We start from the raw sequence: 19,096 nt of genomic DNA, 5'->3' as shown, positions 1-19,096 counted from the left end.
CATCCAAATCCCATCAAACAAACATTTTCTTGTTTGTATGCAGGAGTCAATGAATTGGCTAGCGCAATACCTGATGAGTTTTGACTCTTTATAAACGTTTCCCCTTAAAAAGAAAGAAAGAAATGGAAGGGAGTTGCAATAACCAGAAAGAAAATTAAAATCCTATTTTCAGGAGGAGCATAAATTTAGAGAGATAACATCATAAATGCAACCCAAAGATTTTCAAATCATCTGTTCTGTCTTTGAAAAAGTCAGCAACAACAACAACAAAAACCACCCCACATCTGGATTCAAGAAGCCCAGCCCTGGACCTGTAAATCCTGTCAGTGGAATGCAATGTTAAATTGTTGGGCAGAAAGTGCTCCACACACAGAGACCAGCTGAAAGTTGTAAGCGTGATCTATGCACGGCCATGGGGGTGGCGGGGAACGAATTCAAAACAAGGGCTTACCAATGCCCCCTACATATTTTTGACACAAACCCTCGGATCACATGACCCGATCCTTTACAGACACGCCAGCCCCGCCTCAGTTTCTCCCCCTGCCCTCCTCCCTTACCTGCAGTCTCTCAGTGGCCGGCTGCCACATAGTTCACCCTCTGTGGATCTGCGGGGAGAGGAGGACACGGCTGCTTGCGAGCTGGGCTTCAGTTCTCCAGGCTCGCTCACATCTGCTCGGGGTGGCAGCGAGGTGCGCTCAGTCCTTCAGGGGCCGGTGCCCAGCCAGCCAGGGAGAGCCGCCAGCTGCGCGAAGCCTGGTACCTTGCACCCCGGGCTCTCCGCCGGCTCCTCTGCTAGCCGCGCTGCGCTGTCCTCTTGCACCAGCGAGCGAGCGAGCGAGCGGGACGCTGAGCTCCGCCGGCGGCCCCCCCCCCGCAGTGCAGCGGCAGCGCCCGGGCTTCTGGTCCCTCCCACGGCCCCGCCCCCGCTAGCCGGCGCATCTCCGATGAGTCCCCCTCACCCTCCTCTTCCTCCTGCCCCGCCGCCAAGCCGGGCTACGTCCGGAGCTCCGGGCCCGAGCCCCGCGCGGAGGCTCAGCTTGCTGCCGCCGAGCACAAATGCAAGAGATCTGGGGCCTGGGTGAGCCACGTATCGCCCGTGTCAAACCAATCTGTGTATTACGGCGCGGCCGGTCGCCTGCAAGACCCCAAAGGCACGCGCCGTGCGTCGGGCCGAGCGGCCCACAGCTAGCGCAGCTGCTTGCTGCGCAGGATATGTTGTTATGACATGTATGATGTGTTCAGCATGCGTCTTGCCTTTTGCTGGGGCACGCATGATCTGTCTATAGCACGCAGCCTGTTTCTGTCATGACATGGGTGGTATACAGCCTTAGTACGGAGAGGTTCAACTCATAGGCATCTCCCAGCACCATGAGCTATGCAGGGTATGTGGATTGAGTATACTTGGCTTGCATGGCATATTTATGTCCACGCTATAAATAGCACTTATACTTTCGGATGCAGGACACCCTTTTGGCAATGAAAAAATTAGAATAACTTTAAAATTCGGACTACATTTTACAGAATGTTTGCTCACGTTTCAGATAAATAAAGGAGATTGATTATGTCCAGCTGTGACATGAGCTCCTACTGAAACTTCTCATCCAGTCCATGTGGAACAGTAGGTGAATGTAACAGAGACATCTACTGGCTAGTGGTGTACCATGTTTTCTCAGAGGCACAGGTCTTCCTTTGGACTTGGGTAAAACAGCTCCCTGGGTGTAGGCGGGGCTATGGTTTAATAGTTCCTAGAGGGACCATTTCTTATACCAAATAGCAGTGTTTATTTTCTTCTTCATTAGGCCTTTTAAAACCCTGCTAGGTCACTGTGTAACTACACCAGTTACATTAGTAATCATTAGGGCTGTAATTAAAAAAAATTAATTACAATTTAAAAAAATCACAATTAATAGTGTGATTAATAGCACTGTTAAACAATAATAGAATACCATTTATTTAAATAGTTTTTGATATTTTCAACTTTTTCAAATATATTGATTTCATTTACAACATAGAATACAAAGTGTACAGTGCTTATTTTATATTTGTTTTTGATTACAAATATTTGCACTGTATAAAACAAAAAATAGTATTTTTCAATTCATCTAATACAAGTACTGTATTGCAGTCTTTTTTTCATGAAAGTTGAACATACAAATGTAGAATTATGTACAAAAAAAACCTGCATTCAAAAATAAAACAATTTAAAACTTTAGAGCCTACAAGTCCACTCAGTCCTACTTCTTGTTCAGCCAATCGCTCAGACAAACAAGTTTGTTTATATTTTCAGGAGATAATGCTACCCACTTCTTGTTTACAATATCACCTGAAAGTGAGAACAAGTTTTCGCATGGCACTGTTGTAACCAGTGTCGCAAGATATTTATGTGCCTGATGCACTAAAGATTCATATGTCCCTTCATGCTTCAACCATCGTTCGAGAGGACATGCAGCCATGTTTATAATGAGTTCTTCTCAATAACCATCCAAAGCAGTGCAGACCAATGCATGTTCATTTTCGTCATCTGAGTCAGATGCAGAAGGTTGATTTTCATTTTTGGTGGTTTGGGTTCTGTAGTTTCCACATCAGAGTGTTGCTCTTTTAAGACTTCTGAAAACATACTCTACACCTTGTCCCTCTCAGATTCGTAAGCCTTGGGTTGAGTGCTGTAGCTATCTTTAGAAATCTCACATTGGTACCTTCTTTGCATTGTCAACTCTACAGTGAAACTATTCTTAAAATGAACAATATGTGCTGGGTCATCATCCAAGACTGCTATAACATGAAATATATGGCAGAATGTGAGTAAAACAGATTAGGAAACATACAATTCTGCCCCAAGGAGTTCGGTCACAAATTTAATTAATGCATTATTTTTTTAATAAGCATCATCAGCAGGGAAGCATGTCTTCTGGAATGGTGGCCAAAGTATGAAGGGGCATACGAATGTTTAGTATTTAAGTGCCAGATATTCCTTGCAATGGCGGCTACAAAACTGCCTGTTCTCACTTTCAGGTGACATTGTGAATAAGAAGCAGGCAGCATTATCTCCAGTAAATGTAAACGAACTTGTTTGTCTTAGCAATTGGCTGAACAAGAAGTAGGACTGAGTGGATTTGTAGGCGCTAAAGTTTTACATTGTTTCATTTTTGAGTGCAGTTACGTAACAAAAAAAAATCTACATTTGTAAATTGCACTTTCACAATAAAGAGATTGCACTACCGTATTTGTATGAGGTGAATTGAAAAATATTTTTTTGCTTGCCATTTTTACAGTGCAAATATTTGTAATAAAAAATAATGTAAAATGAGCACTGTCTACTTTGTATACTGTGTTGTAATTTAAATCAATATATTTGAAAATGTAGAAAAAATCCAAAAATATTTAATACATTTCAATTGGTATTCTATTGTTTAACAGTGCAATTAAAACTGCAATTAATCACGCTGAATTTTTTCATCACGATTAATTTTTTGAGTTAATTGCAGGAGTTAACTTCAATTAATCGACAGCCCTAATGATCATATTGTGTATGGCGCCACACCTACCTTGTGAGCTCATGGATGTGGTATGTTTTCAGGACACAGGGATTAGCCAATGTGTGTTCAGAATCGCAGTGCAGTTATCTGGCTGCACCACTTTATTTTTCAAATTTATGATATTTCTACTATAATTAAGGGCACAACTCTGTGTCTCTGAGGCTGCTTCTTACCTCAGTGTCCAATGCAAAGAGCCTGTAATGACAGAAAATCCATGTCTGGAGTGTGCAGTAGGTAGTTCTACTGCGAGATGATCTGACAGTGTATTCCTGACAAAGCAACTGGAGTATCAAAATGAATAAGGAGAGATAATGTCATTCAGCAGGAGAAGACCTTAAAAACTGCGCTCCTGCTTGTGCTATGGGGACATAAAATATCCCATGGCACTTTCCTAAGAGATGTAACTTGCCCCAGTATGCTTGTCCAAACCTTCCCTGCCTCCCCTCCCCAACTGTATAACGTACTGTGATGATTGATTCCTGTCACTTGTCCCAGAGTGGCTGCATTTCAGTGGTGCTGTATTCATGTCATTAGCCAAAAAGAGTTTTGGATTTTTTGGGTGGTGCAGAAGTTCTACACTGCTCAGAATTTCTCCTGGGATTATTAAAATTACAACAATCTGCAGCGCACCTTTAGCTTTATCTATAAATATGTCTATATTGTGTACAGCAGGATACAGGCTGCAATAGCTTCACTTTCCATTCATTATAGCCCACCTCTATCCACATTCAAAGGAAGGGAGGGAGAGAAAATGCATGGGATTCCCCCACAAAAAAGGTAGCTAACATTGACTGTGGAGAATTTGAGTCTGTCATACACAATAGCTAACAAAAAGATAGCCATTCAAAAATTCTAAACCTCAACAAATATGGGAATGGCAAATTAAGATTAAGAATATTCGATAAACCCTATTGTTCATAAATTTTCTTAGCAATACTGACATGCAAAAATTCACATTACACATTCTCATAACAACCCTAAATCTGACCCACAGTATGTACACACACACACACACACACACACACACCTGTCTGTCTATCTTGGAGAATACAAAATGTCTAATTAGGAATGTATATGTCTGTAGCACTGTTTACTACTGGAATGTGTAAGGATAATTTTCGCTGGTAATATCGTTGAACTAATATATGAAATTTAAGGATTATATAATAGTCATTATTACCTCAGCTTGACATTTCCATCTTTAAGGATTGGAGATTTTTTTAATGGTGATGCCCTTCTTATGTATTTTCAGTAGGGTTACATTACTTATTGTCCTAACATTAACTGTCAGCCAACAGAGTTTTTGCATGGGAATTTGTTTTCAAAAAGTAAAGTAAGGAGGCCTGAAAGTTTGTTTGTTTTTAATGTTTAAATGATCTATACTGAAGTTAAATTTTTTAAAAGCATCTAAATGACTAGGAGCCTTAGTCCCATTTTCAAACATGACTCAAGGTATGTCTTATGTAAGCCCAAGGTTAGTAGAACTTGAGTTAACAGACCCTGGGTTTGTTAACCTAGGGCTTCATTGCCTACACTCATTTGTAACCCCAAGTGAGGAATTGTTGAACCCTGGATCTCAGCCTGGGGCTCCAACATCTACACTGCATTATGCAAGCCTAAGTCCAACCACCCGAATTCCAGAATTCCTAGTGCCCTCCCATGTGACCATTCTAGCCCTTACTTCATGCAACACGGGAAAACTTCGCTGTCCACCAAACTTAACTGTGCAGAGGATAAAAGAAAATCATCCTGTTGGATTGTGGAATACTTTGGAGGACTCCTAGAGCATGAGTCCAGTGGGTCTGTGTCTGCATTACAAAGCAATAGGGTTTGCATCCTGGGTCCTGGCTTGACTCAGGCTCAGACCCTCTGCACTAACCCAGGGCTTAGAGGGTGATTTGTGAGTAGAGAGAAGGTGGAGTTAGGCTTGAGAGTGAGTTTGAACCCTGGGCTTACACGGCAATGTAGACACACCCTTAGGCATTTAGTGTATATCTACACTGCAATAAAAAACCCTGTGGGGCTCGGGCTGCAGGGCTATAAAATTACAGTGCAGACGTTTGGGCTCAGGCTGGAGCTCAGCCTCTGGGACTCTCCCCTCCCCATGCCCAAATATCCATTTTATAGCCTTGCAAACTGAGCCCCATTAACCTGAGTCTGCTGACATGGGCCAGCCACGGGTGTTTTATTGCAGTGTAGATGTATCCTGTAAGGGTAAGTAGGCCTAGGATTCAAACTTAGGTGCAAGCCTAGCCCCCTCCATCTACACACAAATTGCACTAGACTCAGGGCTTAGACTCAGGGTCCCAAGATCCCACAGGGGTGAAGGATCCAAGCCTGAGTCAAGCTGAGACCCAAGGATCAAGCTCTATTGTTTTGCATTGTAGAGATAGACTCACAGAATTCATGCTCTGGGAGCCTGCCAAAAATATCCCACAAACACTTTAGGAGGTGTTAAGGAGGGAGACACGCAGCCACAGACTTGCTAAAGGTCCTCAAGGTAGGAGCTCTTCTAAGGTGGGAAACAGCAGGAGCTCCTCCCCACTTACCTGCAGGAGACACATAGCAGGGATGTCCTTCTTCTACAGAGTTTAGGAATTCCACAAGAGAGAAGAGTCTCCATACTTCTCTCCTGTGGAGTTCCTGATCTGTACAGGGGAGGAGACCTTTTTTCCTGACATGATGCCTCACACCTCTACTACACCAGCCAGTCACATTTCTCCCTGAATCCCTTAAGTATTAACATGTACAATGTTGTTATATGCTTGACTTTGATATGTAAATGCTCTATACATCTGATTCTGATGGATGTTTATAAATGGCATAAAACAAAATGGCAAGCATGTGAAATGGCTACAGTGACTATTGATTATTACTGTTTACCAGACTCCTGAATATTCAATAATGTGCAAAAAAGCCCAAAGGGTCCCTATGATGTAGAACAAGGTGCAAAAGCTAGAAGAGACCAAAAATATGTCCAAGGGAAACTTTCAAAAAGAAGGTTTTTACTATCTTCAGCTTCCTATACGAGATGTTGATTTCTTTAGAGGCTGAGAAATCTAGCTCCATCTGGCATGTGCTTAACTTTAAGCAGGTGACTAGTCACATGGAAGGCAATGTGCTTAAGTGTTTTGATGGATCAGGGCCACAGTGCTCAGTGCCTTGTAAGATTGAGCCCTGTTGTTTTTAAACTTTCTAAAACCAGCCAAGCTGCACCTTAATCGGAAACATATGTATTAAATCAGATAAAAGTTTGCAGCTTTGATTTTCAAGACACTGAAATCTCAGTTAGAAGGGGGCTGAATGTAGCCTGAATCACACACATCAGAATGCAGCCTGAAACAGAGACCCACTGCTGACACCTCCACAGTCCTATGGAGATAAAAATCTAAGAAGAGTGCCCAGCACCTTTTAAATATCAAACCAGAATATTTGCCAGAGCTCTCTTTTGTAGATTTTCAAAGTAAACAGGATGTTGTGGTTTGTCTCCTTTTGACCCCTCTCTGTCTTCTCACTAACATTTACATTCTTTGCTGCTCTCAACACCAGAGGTATTTTCTGAAAGCTTCTCTCTTTCCCAAATAAACCTTGACAACAATTTAATTTTTCCCGATGTAACAATCAATTTACCAGGCACTCTAGACTGAATCAGATGGGACTCTATATAATCCAGTCTGCTGTCAGTTGATGGTCCACAAAGGAAGCTTAGAATCCACTGCAATTAGCAAAGTGATTGAACATACAGGTTGGGGTTCATCTTTATTTCTTAATGTACACAACTTTTATACAACCTAAGACAACTGAAAAAGCTGCATTAACTAGTTCATGGGTACTGCTAGCATGTGGCAAAACCATTACTGAAATGACCAAACAGAAGCCAGTCTCCACTATTTTGACTACCAAGACAATGTTCATACAATGCAAAAGAAAACTTGTCTGTTGTGACTATTCTGCATGTCACTTTTATCTATGACAGCAAGGTACAAATGCTTTTACACACAAACCCATCACCAACCAGACTGGAAATCTCAGAATCAAGTAATACTGGTCATTTCTTTTAATGTGGTTTTTTTTTTTTGGGGTGGGGGGGGGGGATGATATTGGTCAAGGTCTTCCTTTAATGGTTCCAAATCTTTACACCAGGGGCGTCATTTGCTATGAGGTAAGAGGGGCAGTTTCCCCCCCTCCCCCGCTGACATTGATTTGACCAACTGGATTTTTCATAGGTCTATATGCTCCACTATGTCTTCCATTTGTGGCCTCTCATCCCCTGACTTTCCAGGATATAGTACGTATGCAGAGTTGTTGTAGCCGAGTTGGTCCCAGGATATTAGAGAGACAAGTGAGGTAATATCTTTTATGGACCAACTTCTGTTGGTGAGGGAGACACGCTTTCGAGCTACCCAGAGCTCTTCTTCAAGTCACCTGGTAATAAAAGATATTACTTCACCCACCTTGTCTCTCCAGGAGATAGTATCACATAGAACGTTCTACATGCTGACACAGTTTTGACCCCCTCCCCCAGAATTTTTCTGAAATGACCATCCACAGAACTGGTGTAAGGAGGGAGGCAAGTATGAAAATATAGTTAGGGGCCAAGACTTATCAAATGTTAAATGGGTTAAAAAAATATCACGTCAGGAAAAACTGCTTCTTTTTGGTCCTATTCTGTACCTAATTCTGCTTTTCTTCTCAATGGTAGCCCATAAGCCTCTTCTTGTGTAGAACACGTATCAAATGGTTAATTTGTATAAGGCCACTGCTTCCACAGACATGTTGCAATAGTGTTACACTCTCAGTCAATGAGAATGAGTCCTGATGAAACTGGCCATGGTACTGGAGAAGAGTTTCGGAACCAGGCAGCGCTAGAGTTCAGGCAATTTTCAGTTAAATTCAGATGTCATAATTCTTCTCTAATTTTTCTTACTCTCAGCCAATGAGAAATCTTTTTTCTAAAAAAGGAAACACACACATACAAAGAAACGTGTGTGGATTCATATTTCCAGTGTTTTAGGTATTTACCTGTAAGAAGATGTAGGTCTTTTCCTATTAATTTTTCCCCCCATAGTGCCAAATACTGGTGTTTCTTTTCTTGTAAACGAATTTGTATTCAGATATTACAGTATGTGGACTGAATTATTTTAAACATTGCACTCACACTTGCCTTAATCGGTCTCAATTCTATAGCCAATAGACCAAATTACTAAAGTCAATGACATTTCATAGTTTAAATAGGGGCAGAATTTGATTTAGTGGTGCCAATTTTAATTTCATCTACCCAGTAGTCGATCCAAAGTAACTACATTGACTCCTGGAATTGACACCTCCTCATCTATTGTTGGGAGTGGGCTACATCCACTCTGATTGAATTGGCCCTCTCAACACTGGTTCTCCACTTGTGAGGTAACTCCCTTCTCTTCATGCGTCAGTATATTTATATCTGCATCTGTAATTTTCACTCCATGCATCTGAAGAAGTGGGGTTTTTACCCACGAAAGCTTATGCTCAAAAAAATCTGTGAGTCTTTAAGGTGCCACCAGACTCCTTGTTGTTTACATTGACTTCAGTATACACCTCTACCCTGATATAACGCTGTCCTCAAGAGCCAAAAAATCTTACCGCATTATAGGTGAAACTGTGTTATATCGAACTTGCTTTGATCCACCGGAGCACCCCCCGGAGCACTGCTTTACCGCGTTATATCTGAATTTGTGTTATATTGGGTCTCGTTATATCAGGGTAGAGGTGTATTTATGTTTTCCCTGTTAATAGCTATTAGATGTTTTATTTTCTCTGAATCATCTAATGCCTAATAATTCAACATTCAGGATGATACTCTCCCTTTAACTTGTTGCCTAGTCTACACTCTGCAAAGTTAGGTTGATGTAAGCTGCCTTGCATAAACCTAGTTGTGCATATGTCTACACTTAAATTAGTCTCCCTCTGATATAAGTGCCCCATTCCAGTGACACAGTAACACCACCTCCCCGAGAGACATTGAGCCATGATTCATGTAGTAAGACACAGCACAAGGGTAGATGCTGCATTACATAAGTTGACCCTAACTGTCCTCCAGCAACTATCCTGCAATGTCCAACAGTGACAGCTCTGGTCACACTTGTAACACACTCCACCACCCAGAAACTGGAAGGCGTCCCTCCCCTTTAAAGATCCGTGATTTTTTAAAATGCCTTTTCCCGTTTGCTCACTTTGGCAAACACTCCTAGCAGCTCTGTCTGTGGTTTCCAACTGTCCAGCTGACTGGGCCAGCTACATGTTCCCAAAGCACTCCAGCTTGGAGCCGGCAGGAGATACTGGGTCTCCTGGGCCTGTGGGGAGAAGAGGCTGTGCAGGCACAGCTATGGACCAGCTGTAGAAGGGTGGACCTCTCTGAGCAGATTGCACGGGAGAGGCAGGGGAAGAGGTACAGCAAGGATCAGTAGCATTCCCACATCAAAGCAAAGGGACAGCCGCAGGCCAGGGAGGCCAACATTTGATCTGGTGCCAACCTGCAGACCATCTGCTTTTACAAACAGCAACATGTCATACTTGGCAAAGACCCCACCACTGCCCCACACAACATTGAGGACACCTCTGAGAAGCCCAAGCCACAGCCCACTGGCATGAACAGCGAGGACGAGGAGGAAGAGGATGATGGGAGACATACGACTATGGGTCCAGCTATGCTGCATGCCAGAACCTGTTTGAGACTCCACATAGTCCAGTCAGTCTTGGCATAGGTGAGCCCAATGCCAGGGAAGGAATCCTTAGGTAAGTGCTTAATTGTTTTTGTCCATACAATTATGTACTGATGGTGCCCCCAACTTAACAGGATGCAGCTGTCAACTTTTCCTTAATTTACTCATACTAGAAGAGATAGTGATATAGCCAAGGGAGGAAGAGATGTTATTTGCTTTTCATTCTCCTGTAGAGTTAGGCAGCGTATGTACTCTGTGATGTCTCTTGAATCCTCCCGCGAGAGCTTGATGAAACTTCCATGATGTTACTCTGCAATCCTCTTCTGAAGGTTTCAAGGGACGGCAGCTTTATTTCTTCCTCCACAGCCAGACACTTTCCCATGCCGATCAATGATAACTTCAGCAGGCACCATTGCCGTACACATGCTAGCAGCTCAGACCTGGGCAGCTTTCGGATGCCTGCAGCAGCTGTGCTCTCTGTGCTGAGACATCAGCTAAAATCACCACTGCCTGTGGAAAATGGTGCCAGTTCTCAGTACTATTACCCTACATGCAGTTTCATTCACCTGAGCAATTCCCTCCTCATTTCCCTCTCCCTGATGGGTCATACTCACCATGGCTGGTGCTGTGAATGGCACGATGCACAAGATTGTCGGGCTAAATGGGTAGTGATCAACGGCTCGATATCTAGTTGGCAGCTGGTATCAAGCAGAGTGCCCAAGGGGTTGGTCCTGGGACCAGTTTTGTTCAACATCTTTATTAATGATCTGGATGATGGGATGGATTGCACCCTCAGCAAGTTCGCAGATGACACTAACCTGGGGGAGAGGTAGATACGCTGAAGGGTCGGGATAGGGTCCAAAGTGACCTAGACAAATTAGAGGATTGGGCCAAGGGGGTCATCAAGGACAAGTGCAGAGTCCTGCACTTAGGATGGAAGAATCCCATGCACTGCCACAGGCTGGGGACTGACTGGCTAACCAGCAGTTCTGCAGAAAAGGACCTAGGGATTACAGCGGATGAGAAGCTGGATATGAGTCAGCAGTGTGCCCTTGTTGCCAAGAAGGCTAGCAGTATATTGGGCTGCATTAGTAGGAGCATTGCCAGCAGCTCAAGGGAAGTGATTATTCCCCTCTATTCGACATTGGTGCGGCCACATCTGGTGTATTGCATCCAGTTTTGGTCCCCCCACTACAGAAAGGATGTGGACAAATTGGAGAGAGTCCAGCGGAGAGCAATGAAAATGATCAGGTGGTTGGGGCACATGACTTACAAGGAGAGGCTCAGGTAACGGGGCTTGTTTAGTCTGCAGAAAAGAAGAGTGAGGGGGGATTTGACAGTAGCCTTCAACTACCTGAAGGTGGGGTTCCAAAGAGGATGGAGCTCAGCTGTTCTCAGTGGTATCAGATGACAGAACGAGGAGCAATGGTCTCAAGTTGCAGCTGGGGAGGTCTAGGTTGGATATTTGGAAATACTATTTCACTAGGAGGGTGGTGAAGCACTGGAATGGGTTACCTAGGGAGGTGGTGGAATCTCCATCCTTAGGGGTTTTTAAGGCCCAGCTTGACAAAGCCCTGGCTGGGATGATTTAGTTGATGTTGGTCCTGCTTGGAGCAACGGGTTGGACTAGATGACCTCCTGAGGTCCCTTCCAACCCTAATCTTCTATGATTCTAAGCACGCCCAAGCAGAGGAGTCAATAAGCATGTCTTGTTTAAAACTGCGGGGGAGCAAAGGAAGGGGGTTCAGAATCTTAACTTTTGCTTTCTGTTGTGACTATACTGACAATGGTACCTGTGTGTGTTTTATCTGCAGCTGCTGCCACTGTGGCCTTGAGGTATTCCTCATCCATACCCGCAGAACACCTGCACCAGATAAGGAAGAGAAAAAAGATGACTGGGGATGACATTCAATGAGATCCTGCAAGCCGGTGCTTCAGGATTATTCAATAACAAAATCAGTGCAAAGAAAAAAGTTATATTATTTGAAAAATAATTCATCTTTATTCATCTTTATTAGTTCATAATATATGCTGCAGAGTGCCTACCAGTTCTGAAAGCAACCAATGACTTGTTACTGTGCAGTGTGACACAACTCAGGATCAGTGACAAACACAGTGTAATAATCATAAATGAACAGCAAGCACCACAAAATTAATAGGTGCATTGACAATGTTATATTCCTACATGTACACCAAGCACCACACAATTCCTAACAGGCCCCAGAACAGCAGGGGCAGATAGAGCACAGTACCCCACAACGCATTACTGTGGCTCACTGTTAAAGTGCTCTTTCAAAACCTCCCTGAGCTGTATAGCTCTATGCTGAGCTCATCTAATCGCTATTGTGTCTGGCTTTTTAAAAACTCAGCGGACAGTCACTCCACCCCCACCCTGGCAGCAACTCTTCCCCCTTTGCTTCACAGATATATGCAGGACACAGCAGACAGCTATAACCATTGGGACGTTTATTTCACCAGTCTTGTGAGTAAATGCCAGTGTCTTTTCAATCTTTCAAAAGCACATTCAACTGTCATTCTGCACCTGCTGAGCCTGTAGCTGAATTCTTCGATGGTGCTGTCGAGGTGGCCAGTATACGGTTTCATGACTCAGGAGAGAAAGGGGTAGACTGGGTCCCCAGGATCACGACTGGCATTTGAACATTGCCAATGGTAATTCACCAGCCAGAAAAGAAAGTCCCTACTTGTAGCTTTCTGAACAGTCCTGTGTTCTTAAAGATGCAAACATCATGCACCTTCTCTCACCAGCCATCACTGATGTTGGTGAAGCAACCCTGGAGATTCACAATGCTTGCATAACCATAGACAGGTAGCCCCTTCTGTTGATGTACTCTGCGGCAAGGTGGTCTGGTGCCAAAATATGGACATACATGCCATATATTGCCCCAGTGCAGTTCAGGAATCCCATTGCTGCACAGACATCCATTTTGTCCTGTATATTGCTGAAAGTCACAGTCCAGCATAGTAGGAGACGATTAATAGTACTGGCATGACAGTGGCCTCTGCCTCCAACTCCCAAATGATTGCCCACTACCCAGTAGCAATCTAGCATTGCAACTTTCCGCAGTGCAATTGTTACTCATTTCTCCACTGTCAGTGCAGCACTCATTTTGGTGTCCCTGCACTGGAGGGCTGGGGTGAGCTAGGTACACAGATCCAGGAATGTGGCCTTGCACATCTGAAAGATCTACGGTCCCTGCTCATCATCTCAAGTCTGCATTATGATGCAATCCCACCAGAAAGTGCTTGTTTCTCAGGCTCAAAAGTGGCACTCGACCATCTGCAGCTCCTTCTTGAACCGGTTCTCGCTATGTCCCACAGCAGTCTGTCCTCCAAGAAATTGTCATGGTCCCCGCGTACTTGGTTTTTCTTACAGCTCTGCTAATGCCGGCAGCTCATGCATCTTGTGTTTGCAATGCTCATGACAATAGTGCAGAGCTGTGTAGGCTCCATGCTTCTGTCAGAGATGATGGCCAGTGTGATGTTTCACTCGTATTCTTTATGAAAATATGCTTGATATGAATATGACATAACTGAGATATATTTTACGCAAGGTGGCTCGTGTAAGATATCATTAGAAAGGTTATGATTTACTGAATGTGATTATACAAAGTATATGCCTGTATCATTTCTGTATATGAAGTTAGGAATATTAACTATGTATCTGTATTTCAAATGTGTTACTTCGGGTGTGACCCCCAACCAGCCCTTCAGGTACAACATGGAAAATGGAAAAGCCAGACAGGGCTGATGGCCCATTAGCAGAGACAATGGACCGTGAAAGAGCTTAGTTTTCCTGTGGACGCTTCAGACAGCCTGTGAGTAATGGCTACCACAGCCCTGCAGAAACATGGGTCTGAGTCACCTGGAACTGGATCCACCCCCTAGAATGCTAGTGTTCTCCCACTGGGTGACAAAGGGTTCCCGCCATACACAAGAGCTATATAAGGCAGGGGAGTGACATCATCATGGTTCTCCTCCAACTCCCCACCCAAAGAGGCACTAAAAAACACCTGGAAGCAAGAACTGAACTGCAGGGAGAAGGGTTGAGCCCAAGTTGGAAGGGAATCCAGCTTGTGAGTAATAATACCTGAGGTCTCAAGCTGAAAACCAGTGCAGCTGTCTTTCAAGACTTTCTGTAATCTGTCTGCAACAATATCGAGGGTGAGAAATTACGATTTGTAACCAATTTCTTTAGTGAAATAAGCTTATTTTGCGGGTTCTGTTTTATTTGCTTAGTAATCTGCTTTGTTCTTTAACCACTTAAAATCTGCCTTTTATAGTTAATAAAATTTGTTTTGTTTATTATAAAGCCCAGTTTCTGTTGTGCATGTCTTCCTCCACATTGAGGGAAGAGGCGAATTTCATAATATACCTTTGAATCTGCACCCCAAGGGAGGTGGACACCTGAGTGTTGGGGCAAGTCCCTTAAGCTGAGGCTTCCCACAGCTGATCTCAGTATCTGTGTCATTCTACAGTTAAGTGTGGCCCCGCCTGTGTGTGTGTGCCAGAGGAGGCTTAATAGCCTGGCTCAGCAAGAAAGGTAAAAAGGGTGCCCTGGCTGGCAGAACAGGTGGGCTCAGTGATATCCCAGCACATCAGGTGGCATCTTAACTGGGGGCAATCTGTCACAGACGGTATGGAGGGCTGCACAGGTTTGTGGGATTTTTTTTAAAAAAGGCATGAAAATTATGGGATGGAAACAGTTGCACACTGGGAAATTGACCACTTGTTCCCAGTCACTCTGCGTAACTCATTTCTGCCCACAATGCATTGCCAAAATTTCCCAAAAGACAGTGCGCTGGATGTTGGCACATTGCATATGGCAGTACCTACCCATGGTGCACCGCATTGAGCATCAACACGCACTCTTGGTGACAACACAGAAAGCCAAGTATACACATGTACACACGATATGCTAACTGCAGCAGCTTTATGCCGATGTAAATTGCATCAACCAAAATTCGTAGCATATACACGGCTTGTGTCTTTTTAAGTACAGTAGAATTGTCTAATTGCTGGACTCTGCTGAATTGTTGAGCTTCACAGCATTCCCTTGCCTTAAGGGCACTCTTAACCATTACTACAAAATACTGTTTAAAAAAATCAGTTCTGTTATTTAAACAGTACTTCTCCAAATATTGTAAGCAATTAGCAATCCCTGTTTTTAAGATCCCTATTTCCCTTATGCAAGCTCACACATGCTTCATTAAACATAGCTTGTTCCTCAAGAATTCAGTTTACCTTGTTGTTTTTCTGCAGTGTAATAGGCCTAATTAGGAAATTAAATGTTTTGTGAAGTACTTTAGCTAATAGTGTCCATCCAAAAACAATTGTTACTGTTAAAGATATAGTATCAACCTGTTATACACAAATGCATTCTCCTTCCATAGATGGAGGATGCCATATGTATTTTCTTCAATGGGAAAAAAAAACTTTAGCAGATGTGTTTTTAAAGTCATTTTTTTGCTCCAGAGCAAACCAAACACAGAATCATGAGGAATCAAGAAATGTTGACTTATAAAGTATTACCTTGTTTTAAAAAATGTTCATGGGTAAATCTGAAACTTCATACTCTAGCAAACTTTCCACAGAAATCAGTGGGAATTATGCTTGAGTACGGCGCTCACCTCTAAGACGGCTGTGTATAGAAAAGCTATCCTGCCAGTATATTGCTTCTGCCAGGGGATTTGCCCTTACTCTAAAGGAAGGTTTAGAATTCTTCAGTCTAAACATATATGACTATGACCATTTAGACACCAGATCATAATTCTTTATCTTTTTTTTTTTTTACAATATCTTCAACAACAACCAACAGAGGCCAAAATTCTTATCTTATGGACATTGAACTTAGTGGGGTTACATGGGGATAACCCAGAACAGAATTTGGCTCTAAATGTTCTATTTTAAACTTTTTATGTATAGAGACAACTAGAAGGCACTTTAATCTAGAAAACAAAAGAACAACAAGATCCAATGACTGGAAAATCAAGTCAGAAAAACTCAAAGTGGAAATAAAATACACACTTTTATTAGTGATGGTAATTTTGTTTTTATTTTATTTATATTTTATTTTTATTAATGATGGTAATTTTCCATCAAGTTGAGTATATAAATGACAATGAGATGTTTTTCTAAAAAAGATGCCCTAGTTCTATGCCAAGCTACTGGGCTCGATATAGGACTCAACTGGTAAAATTCTATGGCCTGTATTATGCAGAAGGTCAGACTAGATCCATATAATGGCGCGTTCTGGCTCTAAAATCTATCTGTCTCCTAAAAAGAGCATTAATAGAGACAGCCAAATTTTGCTCTCAGATAAATCCATACAATATTACTGGCTTCTATAGACTTGCACAGACTCAAGCAAGAAAATAATTTTGCCCTGCAAAATTCAAAGATTAGGCACATATGTCATGTTCGCTCTGGTCCATTGGAATGTGTACCTCCATTCAAGATGCATGCTACTACATTGTCATTTCTTTGCTCTGCAGTAAGCACGGTCCCCGCAAGACAGATGTTTGAAAGGAAAAGCACAGTTTCCTTTACTCATGCTGAGCCTCATTAATCAAGTTCCTTGTCTCAAAATAGCTCTCCATGGTTCCGTGAAAAATTATTTCACTAATTTTAATTTGTGACTTTAAACTTCTCAAATGTAGTTTAACACAAATATTTTTAAATGTGGAACTTCCTTTTCTGGTATGAGAAAGCAAAACTAGATGGAACAGACATAGCTATTTAATTTCTTATTGATATAGGCATAATATACCGTATCAATCTATACCAGATCTGTGACGTCCCAGTGTTCATGATGTTGCACACGATGGCCACTTGGAAACATAACTCAGAACATCCTCCTCCACCTCTTTCACTTGAGTTAATCGAATCTTCTGAGTACTGTACCTCCTTTACTCATTGAACAGTTACATTTCCATCCAATAGGAGGCAATGGTAGACCTACACATTATTTATTCTTTATATTACAGTACTACATAGAGGCTCCAACTGAGATCAGGGCTCCATGGTGCTAGGTGTTGTACATAGAAATAGAAAGAGCCAGTCTCTGCCCCAAAGTTCTTACTGCCTCAATAGACAAGACAAATAAAGGGTGGGAGATAAAAAGGATTATTATTCCCATTTTCTGATGGATTACTGAGGTTTGGACGGATTGGGGCCTTAATCAAGCAAATTCCTTAAGCATATGCTTAACTTTAAGCACATGACTAGTTCCATTTAAATTAACTAGATTACTTAAAGCATCTTCTTAAGTGCTTTGCTGGATTGGAGCCAAAGTCACACAGCAAGTCAGTGGCAGAGACAAGAATTAAATGCATATCTCCTGAGTCCCAATCTACCAACAAGATCATCCTTCTGCTCATTATATGTATGGGTAAATATTTGGTAATAGCTTGGTTTTGCATTGTACTCTAGAGATCTAGTTCAGTACTCAGTGAACTAAATGATAATCTTTGCACTGATTTAAATAGGATCTAGATCAGGGTTCTCAAACTTCATTGCACCATGATCCCCTTTTGACAACAAAAATTATTACATGGCCCCAGGAGGGGGGATGGAAGCCTGAGCCTGCCTAAGCCCTGCTGCCCCAGATGTGGGAGAGCCAAAGCCAAAGCCCCACCAGCCTGGGAGGAGTGGGGGGCGAAGCCCAAAGATTTCAGCTCCAGGCAGGGGTGCTGGAACAATTTGTATAGTGTAGGTTCTGAGAGCCATTGAACCAAACTGTAAACCCTGTATATAATGGAAACCACTTCAAGCCAGGGGGTGAGGCAGCACCCACCGTAATTTTAGTTCTAGCACCTATGGGCAGGGGGTCTGTAACCTGAGCCCCGTCGCCCAGGGCTGAAGCTCTCTGGCTTCGGCCCCAGGCGGTGGGACTTGCGCTTTGGAGCTGACCCAGGTGAGGCCCCAGCAAGTCTAAGCCAACCCAGCAACCCCATTAAATTGAGGTCCTGATCCACAGCTTGATAACCACTGACTAGATTGATCCCTAGAGGAGAAACTTGTTTGTGCATGTTTCTTTTGCATTTCAATATTCTGCTTATTATACTTGTTACCAATGTTTCTTATTTATTATCACACCCTCTACCAGGCCTTGAGTCTGATGCCAGCAATGGGGCAAATGCTGCTTACCTTACTCACCCTGGCAATGAGTATTGTAGTATGTACTGAAGGCAAAGTAATGAGAACAGATATTAAAACCATCTCAAAGCCTGTGAAGTTGCTATTGTTTCCCCCCCACCCCCCAGAACATCAGCATTTCACGTACTATATTTTTCTTATTGAAAATACCTGCAATCTAGACACTATATTCCTTTCCCAATCATTGCTTACGCCATAATTACTATGATCTCGGTTAAAGTACCAGCAATTCAACTGCTAGAAATTTATTCAAATACTGACAATATAAAGGCCTCATTTCCCCAAAGATTCTGTATTTCCTTTCAATATTTTCTTTAGATCAGATGAAAGAGAGAGTTGCTTAGATACCTACTTACTGAACAATCACAACAGATAAATAGCTGGGCTTTATTTAGAGAGGAATAAGTTTGTCTTACCTTTTGTTCTGAAGATGATTTAGATACATTAGGCCAAGTTGGCAGCTGTTATAAATGTGTGCAACTTCCACTGAAGTCGGTGGCATTGTGCCCACTTATGCCAGCTGTGAATCTGGCCTAATATCTACATTAGAAGTGCCTTCAAATGGAAACTGTGGCTGTTACAGACCTGAAGCAATGGGCTCTTAATGATTTCTGAAATTGATGCAGAAGTAAATATCCCAGAGAACTGGAATAATTTAGTCACTGATATGGATACCTTCTCTACAAG

The 19,096-nt window shown here is 42.7% G+C and overlaps 1 protein-coding gene and 1 long non-coding RNA gene across 4 annotated transcripts in view; one reads left to right on the top strand and one right to left on the bottom strand.

Annotated features, from left to right (window-relative positions):
* The window catches only part of PID1 (phosphotyrosine interaction domain containing 1), a 157,527-nt gene extending 156,644 nt beyond the window's left edge, over nucleotides 1–883 (bottom strand). Inside the window, exon 1 of one of the 3 annotated variants that reach the window (XM_048865162.2) lies at nucleotides 558–883. In XM_048865162.2, coding sequence (XP_048721119.1) covers nucleotides 558–587 — 30 coding nt within the window. In that variant the 5' untranslated portion in view covers nucleotides 588–883. The remainder of the gene's footprint in view (nucleotides 1–557) is intronic. The other 2 variants (XM_048865160.2, XM_048865161.2) reach the window with 2 other exon arrangements.
* A 93-nt stretch (nucleotides 884–976) lies between these two features.
* On the top strand, nucleotides 977–14,521 carry LOC125643103 (uncharacterized). The gene is made up of 3 exons (XR_007358584.2): nucleotides 977–1,382; nucleotides 10,073–10,307; nucleotides 12,049–14,521. It is a non-coding gene; the product is annotated as an uncharacterized LOC125643103 (long non-coding RNA).
* Nucleotides 14,522–19,096: the final 4,575 nt, after the last annotated feature.

This window comes from Caretta caretta, chromosome 9, assembly GCF_965140235.1.
Source record: "Caretta caretta isolate rCarCar2 chromosome 9, rCarCar1.hap1, whole genome shotgun sequence".
Classification (NCBI taxonomy): Eukaryota; Metazoa; Chordata; order Testudines; family Cheloniidae; genus Caretta; species Caretta caretta.
The sequence above is the reverse complement of the archived record's forward strand: the minus strand, read 5'-3'. Positions and strand labels throughout refer to the sequence as shown.